The 8,490-nt window shown below is 42.5% G+C and overlaps 1 protein-coding gene across 1 annotated transcript; it reads left to right on the top strand.

Moving 5' to 3' along the window:
• The first annotated feature begins 6,184 nt into the window (after positions 1–6,184).
• On the top strand, positions 6,185–7,538 carry Dmac1 (distal membrane arm assembly complex 1). Its single transcript, XM_008827558.3, has 2 exons — positions 6,185–6,522; positions 7,176–7,538. Exons 1-2 carry the CDS (start codon positions 6,237–6,239, stop codon positions 7,238–7,240), a joined length of 351 nt encoding a protein of 116 aa, XP_008825780.1. The 5' UTR covers positions 6,185–6,236; the 3' UTR covers positions 7,241–7,538.
• Positions 7,539–8,490: the final 952 nt, after the last annotated feature.

Raw genomic sequence — 8,490 nt, 5'->3', positions numbered from 1 at the left:
CTGTCCTAGGATAAAAGACTTCGTGGTTAAGTACATGTTCTTCAGTGGTCCTCCCATTAGCCTTCTTTTGAAACTCAAAACATCCCTCTTCCCAAATTCAACTTACTAAGGCTTCCATTCAATCAGAAATAACCTTTTCCTACACTCTCTCAGTTTTCTTACAACCTCTGTTTCTTTTGACCCTGGATTTGCTTGTGGATGTGCTGAATTTCCAGAGAAGTTGTCAAAGGCCCAAAGGCAAACATCACCCCGTTCATCTCTGTAGAAGAGGAGTTTCTAATGACTAGCTACTATTATTGCATTTTAATGATTTTTTTCTTTTTTAAAATGGTGTTTGCTACTTTAGGTTTTTAACTATGGTGCTGTACTGTCTTGGATACTCAAAGTAAGATGATTTTGTTTTTCACCCACAACCCTCTTAAAAACACTTGGTTATCCACTCGCAGCCAGACTGGTGTCTTTCAGCTGCGCAGAGCACTCCCTCCTGCAGTTCTCAGGGTGATGCTTTCTCTCCATGCTGTCTGTGCTAAGTGGCATGCAGTGCTTTTCCCTAGTGAGAAGGAAGTCAATAGGCTGTACTTTATGGTGACAGCTGGGCCATTTGACTTGAGCCTTATTACACTTGATGGCTACCTTAAGGGATGCCTTTCTCAATTGTTTATTTTTCAAGTCTCTTGTCGGTTCAAACTACAAAAACAAAAGGGGAACCCTGAGTTTACTGTGTACCCAGAATATGGAAAGCACTTTAGTGAATGAGGGCTGAAGACTGTATATTAGTCTAATGAAGTTCACAGAATTCACTGAGTGCCCATTAGTGTAAAGTATCATGCTGAACAGTATGGAAAAGCTTCAGAAACGGAGACAATCAGCCCATGCGTGAGTATTACATGCAGGGAATAAAAAAATACAGATAGAAAATACTAAATTACTTGAATTACTTTTATAAAGAGGCAATAAAAGGACACCCAAAATACAGAATTTGGGCAAGTTTAATAAAGGCACTCCTTTCAAGAATACTGCTTCAAGCAAGTACTGACTTTGCCATTAGGGGAACTATCAATAATTTAAGCAAAACCTAGGCATGGTGGCACAGGCCTGTAATCCCAGCACTCTGGAGTCAGAGGCAGATGAATATCTGTGAGTTCAAGGTCAGTCTTGTCTGTATAGTGAGTTCCAGGCCGGTCTGGTATATAGAGAGTTCCAGGCCAGTCTGGTCTTGATAATGAGCTCCAGGCCACCAGCATTACATAATGAAATCTGGTCATGAAGGAAAAGAAAAAAAAAGAGCACCTAACAAAATGTAAGCAAGGGAACTGTACTGAATGGAACTACAGCATCACCAGATGTGTGATGTCTGCATCCTTGACATTCTCACTGCGACAGCCAAGCTTGGTTCCCTATATTTCAAATACTCTCATAGGTGGCAACTTTGGACAGTATGGATGACTGCATGCTGCAGTAAGAAGTAGCTTCCATCTCCGAATGCAGCAGAGACTTCCTCTATTGTCATTTTTACCCAGAAGAAGGCCAAGAGGAGTATCCACACACCCTAATATCAGGGGCTGAGGGCAATGATGCTGAACTGCAAGAGGTACATATGAGTTCACTGGGGCCACGGTGATCCCACAACATGAGCTGGGCAGAAGAGACATCAGAGCAAGGACTCTTTAGTGGAGGTGCTGGGCAGCAGAGAACAGGGTTTGAAGGTGGTGGGGACACTATAAGATGTTAAACTGAATCCACAGACCCACAGACCCACTTTGGGTCCATGAAGGAAAAGGAGGTGTCAGTGAAGAGGAAGCTGAGAAGCCACCGATAGAAGCAGGAGGTCTCCATGCCTGTGCCGCATCAAAGGCTGAATCCGGACATCTCCAAACCTGGCCATTTTACCCACTGATGATCAAGGAGGCAACACTAGCTCACATACTGTTCCCAGATTCCTGGGGACAATCCCCGCTGGCCTGCACCTGGGCTCTGACTCTGTTCTGATGGCATCCTTCTGATTGTGGAAGAAAACATCTTCTGGAAGATATTTAATTTGAAAGGGACCAAAACAAGACGAAGACACAGTAAGGAGGGAAAAGAATGGAAGAAACATGAAAAATAAATGCTGGATTCAAAAGTAACATGTAGAGAAATACTGTTATTGAACATATAATTCATCAACAAAAATTTCTCCCTGAATTTTAAAAACATTAGGAAGTAATCAAGCATCTGAAGCAAGAGTTCAAAGCATAAATAAAATAGCTTAGGAATGCAATTATTAGACAGCAGGAAAAGATAAAATATGAGTTGTCAAAACTGTATAAAAGCAGTGGGAGAATAATAAAAAGAAACCATGAGGTTTGTAAGGACAAAAACAGATGACTATGAGGATAATCAGCACATCCATAAATATACTGAGGAGCAAAGAGAAAATTAAAGATGAAAGGGATCTGTAAGCAATTAAAGATAGGGTGAGTGGCTATTTGGGGAGAAAAAAAGAAACATTTCAAAAGCAGACTCACTCTAGCAGTAACACAAGAAGAGTGACTTCCTCCTGAGCCTACTGATCACCTGCATCCACTCCAGCTCCTTGTCACACGTGTCCCTGCCACCTACACCTCCTTGTTACTCTTCCTCCATGTTTCCAATACTGCAGCCCACCACTTGGGGCACTGCTCAGTCTAACGTCTACCTGGAGAGTGAAGATGGTATAAAACAGACTTATCACAAATGAAGAACAGAATCTGCAGGGCTATCTCTTGTCATAGAAGGATGGACACATACCTTCCTAACCCCATGAGTTGACATAGTCTGGACAGGCCCATTATCATTGGAATGATAAAAGGCTCCTCACATGCAGCAGCTAGTGTGCATTCTGGAAGAATGGGAGAGAGGAAATCATGTGAAAGTAGCAAAGTCCAGCCAAATAAGGAGAAGGGCATCATCTGTGACATCTACTACATCTCTACATCTCTGCTATGAACATTAAAAGCCCATCTCTTCTATTTTTCCCTCTTAGAAATGGAGGCCCACCACAGATATAACTGTGGAAAACTGGGTGGGGGTCTACAACAAGGAGCTTTTTTTTTTTTGCCTTATCAACAGAATAAGCCAGGATAGCCATGTATTAAAAGCAATGCTCCAAAAGATGGTAAAACACCTACAAATGACAGACCACGGGACTATATATATGGGGTCATATTGAATTCCAGAGAGCCAAAAATAGATTTTCATGCTATTTATTTTTTTGTGGCATGACTTACACATCTGTAGTTCATTGGTTCTTTCTTTCTTTCTTTTTTATATTTTATTTTTACAATTCAAGTCCCCCTTTTTCTTTCAGTGGTGGCATCTGCAATATTCAGTGGAGGACTAAGTCCTAGCAGGGTTGAGATGTCCTTCCTCTCTGTGGAACTGATATTCAGAGCCAGATATTTTAACCCAAGTCTTCCTCTGAGGTCAGGTGTTGTCCTGTGTCAGTTTTCTCTATCTGTGCGCCTTAGCCCTATATGAACTTACATCACAGACAAGAGATTAATCCCTCTGGTGGGAGGGAAAGATAACTGGAAGGAAAAATGGAAAAGACAGTGAAAGCTCACAAAGAGAGAGTATGAGTCATCCCTAAACATACATGAAGTAACTTAATCGTAGTAAGAAAAAAAAACTGAAACCATTTATCACTTAGTAGATTGTGAAAGAGTAAAGCTTAAAATTCACTGTTTTGGAGGACAGATATTTTTATGCATGTTGGTAAGAGTGTAAATTGTTTGGTACATCTTCTATGGTGGGCAATTTGGTACAGTCTGTCAAGTTTATAAATTCCATACCTTAGTAGGGATGTTTGTGATATGATGAATGCTGTTATTTATTGCGACACTATCTGAAATAGCAAATTTGTAGTGGCAGACTAAATGCTCACTGATACCTACCAACGTGAAGTTTAGCATAGCATGTCCACATAATGAAACAGTATAGAGTGACACAACAGTGTGAGGATGATCTTTACATACACACACATGCATACACATGCACATGACTGCATCTCCAAAAAGACACATGAGTCCCCAGTAACCTGGTTATTAGAGACGAGGAACTGTGTGCCAGGTGGGCAGGAGTGTGAGGGACACACTGGATTATAAAATTTTGGGGGGGGGGGGTCTTTTTTGAGACAGGGTCTCCCTGTAGCCCCAGCTGTCCTGGAACTCACTATGTAGACCAGGCTGGCCTTGAACTCACAGAGATCCGCCTGCTTCTGCCTCCCAAGTGCTGGGATTCAAGGGGTGTGCCACCACACCTGGCTTTGGATTATAGGATTTTTATAGTTTATTTTTTTCCCTTTTTACATTTGTTAACAGGAAAAGTCACATGGTCTTGGGCATCATAAGAGCCAATACAGTATACAATGATAAGTATAGAAAAAGAAATGAGTATTATACAGAAAACGGGGGTCAAGTTAGCATCCAGCCTTCTCCTCTTTCTTTTTCAGCAAATGCAATCTTTCTTTCACCACAGCTCCACTTGCTCTCATCCATCTCTGTTTGGTCTCAAATGCTTCCATCTCATTTGTCTCAAAAGGTATCTTAACCCTTCCAGTAATTTCCAATCAAAGCTATGTTGCAGTTTTAAGACATGGGTTCTGTAGAAATCACTATTAAATTTGGAGCAATATCACATTGAAATGACAAATAAATCTTGAACTCACTCACTTGAATGAATCATAAGGAAACAAATATTTTTTCAAAGGTACTTTATTTTTTAATATTTTTATTTTTACTTTATGTGTGTGAGTGTATTGCCTGCATGTATGTGAATGTACCTGTTTTGTGCAATGCCCACTGACATCAGAAGAGGGCATTGGATCCCTTGGAACTGCAGTTACAGACGTTGCTAGCTGTCATTTGGGTACTAGAACTCGAACCCACGTCCTCTGCAGGAGCAGCCAGTGCTCTTAACTGCTGAGCTATCTCTACAGCTCACAAAGTTTAATAAACATTAAAAATCTTGTTATCTAGAAATCTGGAGGACTAGGGCTAATGTCATGAGTTTTCAATTGTTCTCCACCTCAGTGTTGAGGCTGAGACAATAAAATCCAGAGTGAAAACATGACCAATTAGCCAGCTTCCTTAGGGAATCCATAGAGATCTTGATCTTCTGATCTTTGGAATTAAAGGCATGGCCACCGTGTCCAAACATGTATGTGGGTTCTGGGGCTCCAAATTCCAGAACTCACACTTTATGCTTGGGTAGGAAGCCCTTTACTGAGCCATCTCCCCAGCCCTGAGAAATTTATTCTTAAAGGATAATAAAAATATAAACCTGTGAACACAAATCGTACATTAACTCCTCAATTCATTCACATGATTTTGTATTTAGCTTTCTCTAAGGCTCTCAAGGGCAAAGAAAAAACACGAATAATGACAAAATTGAGTAATTCAATCTCTCTCTCTGTCTCTCTGTCTCTCTCTCTGTCTCTCTCTCTGTCTCTCCTCTCTCTCTCTCTCTCTGTCTCTCTGTCTCTTCTCTCTCTCTCTCTGTCTCTCTCTGTCTCTCTCTCTCTCTGTCTCTCTGTCTCTCTCTCTGTCTCTCCTCTCTCTCTCTCTCTGTCTCTCTGTCTCTTCTCTGTCTCTCTCTGTCTCTGTCTCTCTCTCTCTCTCTCTCTCTCTCTGTGACAGGCCTGGAATTCACCAGAGGCCTTCCATCTAAGAGATCTTCGTGTCACTGGCTCCTGAGTTTTGGGATTAAAGGTGTGTGCTTTCACATATGGCCCATGCTTAATATCTCGATCTTATTTATATATTCTTTTCACAATACGTACAGAGTTTAAGAGACTTGAGTCTGCACGGATCCAGAGACGATGGTTTTCAACCACTGCTGCGACACTTCACAGTTTTGTCATAAGAGAAAACTGGTATGCTGAGAAATGGTATGATACACAACACTGCTTAGCAAAGTATATAGGACTTAGATAAAAACATACTAAATTTAATCGTTTTATTTACAGACCTCAAGTCAGCCTTAGTGGATGTTAGGCAAGAGGCTTAGAGCTCCAGACTTTTCCTCTAAGGAGACTGAAATTTGAGACTTTCCGGAAGTGGTGTAAGGCAAAGTGGGCCTTTGGAACCTGCTCCGGCGTTTGCAACATGCCACAACTACATTTCCCAGCTGCCCTGCGACTGCACGACAGCGTGCTGCTTTCCGGCACTTTTACGTCGGTTCGAAGCTAGGGCTCCAAAGGCCGGGAGGCCGCTGACATGGGTTCCTCGTGGTCTGGGCAATCCGAGCCCCCGGCGTCCGCCTCTGCTGCCCCGGCGACCGCCTCTGCTGCCCCTTCGACCCCTATCATCCCCAACTCCGTGGCCCCCAAGTCCCCCGCCGCTCAGAAGGACCCGGTGTTCAAGAACTGCTGGAGCTGCCGTGTGCTCTCAGGCTCGGCACTCTTCGCGGCCGGCACCTATGTGTACTTGGTGTCCCGGAGGCCCATGAAGCTGGGATACTCCCCCGGCCCAGGCACCATCGCGAAGATGGTCTTCGGCATCAGTGAGCTGGGGCGGGACTCGAGGGTTCAGCTGGTCTCGGCTTCACTCATCTGGGCTTTGCTAGGCGGGGCGGGGCTGCTATAAGGAAGATAAAATGACATCTTTTGTCTATGCAAAAGTACAACTCTCAGCTCAAAGAGGCTAAAAAATAGTTTATTCTGGAGCCAAATATGAGTGACCGTGACTCGGGAACACAGATTCAGGTTAGCCCAAATTCAGTGTTCCAGTGTAGTAACAGTTATGTTCTCACAGGAACAACAAAGAAAAGTCATAAGACACTGTTCAAATAAACGTTTGTGGGTCATGGATGGGGGCGGGGGTTGTCCTACTATAGGACTCAGGTGGCAGTCCTAGCTTTTGGATTGGTGAGACCTGTTGGTGTGCTAAGTTAATATAGTTTATATGGGGTTAAAGATGTCCCAGATGATTTGTGACTAGGCTTTGGATCAGCAACATTCCAGACTCCCACAATCTCTGGTGTACTAATCAACTGGTCGGCCTTTCAGGAAATTTAGTCCTACATGCAGCAGTTCTTTCTGGGGACTTGCTTGAACACCTCCAATGCTAGGGTTAAATAACATGCCGTCCATGAAGCACCAGGCAAAGGAGGCTGCACCGGTGTATGCTCAGAATACCTTTGTTTTCTTTCTTTAGGTATTGCCTGCTGGGGTGTGATTGTCCTCACAGACCCCAAAGGGAAGGCCCAGCGGGTTGTGTGAAAGTACAAGCTCTCCTATTCCTGGCCTCCTGACACACAGAGCAAGCCTTGGGGTTATGGATATTCTGCACAGGCATGGACATGATTAGACAGACTTCATCACAGGACATACTCCAAGACTAAGAAGACATCATAACAGTGACTGTTATTCTTTGCCTATGAATGTTGGTGGGCTTTTTCCTCAGGTTATACAGGGACCAGTAAATCCCTTAGAGGAAAAAAATGGCCCTGTGTCTTGTCCAGGGAGGTTGCGTGTGGTTTAAATTATATGAGAGTTAATTAAATAATTTTGAAAAATATTTAACTTGAGTAAATAATAGGTCAGTAGTGAAATAAGCTATTTTATTATAAATGGTTATTTCCCTCATAATTGGATCAACCACTGTTGTCCACCTAACCCTGGACAGGTACATGAAACTGGATCTGAAAATTGTTCATACTTTCCAGAGTATCTTTAAATCCATCACCTCCTGAGAGCTTCTGAATGGCTATGTCATTGATACAACTTGAAAAATGTGCAGTGGATTTGCTCAGGGTCACTTATCACTCCAGGGATGGGCTAGAACCTTTCCTTGTCTAGTTCTAATCTTTCACAGCCTGGATGATACCAGGGAGACAAGAATTATCTTTATCAATCAAATATCAATATATAATAAAAGATTTGGATGCCAAAATTTTTGAGAAAAGTTAAAAAAGACTTGATTTCTTTTCCACAGACATTGTAAGTTTTTTATGATGTAATTGAGGCAATTTTTCGATAAAGATTTAAAATTTCATAGATTTATGCAAAATATTTTTGTATTTCCTCCCCATTGCCTCCTTATTCTCCCACCCCCCCACTGTCTCTAGACTCCATCTTTCCAACAAGTCTCCCCCTTTTTCTTATTGACCCACTAAATTTAATTGGGTTGTTTGCATGAGCATGGATGGGAGGTTATTTAATGGGGAATGGACAGCTTACCAGTTACTATGCCATTGCAGAAAATGGACTCCCTTATCTGTCAGCAGCCACTAACTGCCAGCAGCTCTTCAGCTATGTGTGGGGCCTTATGCCCCTCCCCCATATTGGAATGTTGGCAGACTCAATTTTGTGTGGTTACAGCTGCTGAGTTCCTAAGTGCAGAAGACAGTGTTTCACAGCACCCCTCCCCATCCTCCAGCTACATAATTCTTTCTGCCCCTCTTTTGAGTTAGTCTCTGAGTAAGATTGTTACTTTCTGTACTATTATGTAGAAGTGCCTGAATCTAAAA

Source organism: Nannospalax galili, unplaced genomic scaffold, assembly GCF_000622305.1.
Source record: "Nannospalax galili isolate Female #2095 unplaced genomic scaffold, S.galili_v1.0 scaffold132, whole genome shotgun sequence".
NCBI classification, from domain to species: domain Eukaryota; kingdom Metazoa; phylum Chordata; class Mammalia; order Rodentia; family Spalacidae; genus Nannospalax; species Nannospalax galili.
Note: the sequence above shows the minus strand (reverse complement) of the source record. Positions and strands in the feature narration are given on the sequence as shown.

Bases quoted from the DNA above. Each gene is read 5' to 3' on its own strand.
- Dmac1 (XM_008827558.3), top strand. From the start codon at position 6,237: ATGGGTTCCTCGTGGTCTGGGCAATCCGAGCCCCCGGCGTCCGCCTCT. The intron at 6,523-7,175 runs GTGAGCTGGGGC...TTCTTTCTTTAG, and splicing joins GAAGATGGTCTTCGGCATCA to GTATTGCCTGCTGGGGTGTG.